At 74.2% G+C, this 829-nt stretch overlaps 1 protein-coding gene across 1 annotated transcript in view; it reads right to left on the bottom strand.

Annotated features, from left to right (window-relative positions):
- Positions 1-829, bottom strand: part of CHLNCDRAFT_135824 (hypothetical protein) — a gene marked incomplete at both ends in the record, with an annotated part of 5,917 nt that overhangs the window by 4,045 nt on the left and 1,043 nt on the right. The window contains 2 exons of the mRNA XM_005846306.1: positions 40-89; positions 387-690. Coding sequence (XP_005846368.1) covers positions 40-89; positions 387-690 — 354 coding nt within the window. The remainder of the gene's footprint in view (positions 1-39; positions 90-386; positions 691-829) is intronic.

Raw genomic sequence — 829 nt, 5'->3', positions numbered from 1 at the left:
GTAGTCCTCCTCCTCGTCGTCCAGCCCCGAGATGAACACCTCAGACCCCAAGTCCTCCTCCTCCTCCTCCTCCTCCTCGCTCTCCATGCCTGCAGGCGGGGAGGGGAGGCAGCCCGGGAGCTGCTGAGCTGGCGGGCCCGGCGCGCATGCGGGGGGGCTGAGGCCACACGGCGCCCAGCCACGCTCGCTGCAGGCCCCAGGCCGCGCCCTCCCAGCCACCCCAACACCTGGGGCAGATGAATGCCTCCCTTCCACACGTGCACGCACAGACAGGCACACACACAGGCACAGGTACACACACAGGGGCAGGCACACACACAGGCACAGGCACACACACAGGCGCACCCCCCCCCCACACACACACCCACACCCACACCACCACCCACCCGATGAGTAGTTGAGGTCGTCGCTGGGCGCCATGCCCCCCTCGCTGTCCACCTGCCCCTCCTCGCTGTCCCCCATCATCACGCCAGACGCCTCGTGGCTGCCCGCCACCGCATCCTTGGGGGGGGAGGCGGTGGCGGGGGGGGCCACGGGCGTGCCGCCGCCGGGCCCGCGCGCAGCGGCGCCGCCGCCCTTCTGGCTCTTGCACTTGCGCTCGCTGCCGCTGGTCACCTCGTCGCCCGCGGCGCTGCCCTCGCGCGCACGCTTGGCGCCGCCGCCCTTGCTGGCGCCGCCACCCGCAGCCTTCTTGGCGGCGCCAGCAAGGGCGGCGGCGCCAAGCGTGCGCGCGAGGGCAGCGCCGCGGGCGACGAGGTGACCAGCGGCAGCGAGCGCAAGTGCGAGAGCGAGAAGGGCGGCGGCGCCGCTGCGCGCGGGCCCGGCGGCG

This window comes from Chlorella variabilis (assembly GCF_000147415.1).
Source record: "Chlorella variabilis unplaced genomic scaffold CHLNCscaffold_14, whole genome shotgun sequence".
Classification (NCBI taxonomy): domain Eukaryota; kingdom Viridiplantae; phylum Chlorophyta; class Trebouxiophyceae; order Chlorellales; family Chlorellaceae; genus Chlorella; species Chlorella variabilis.
The sequence above is the reverse complement of the archived record's forward strand: the minus strand, read 5'-3'. Positions and strand labels throughout refer to the sequence as shown.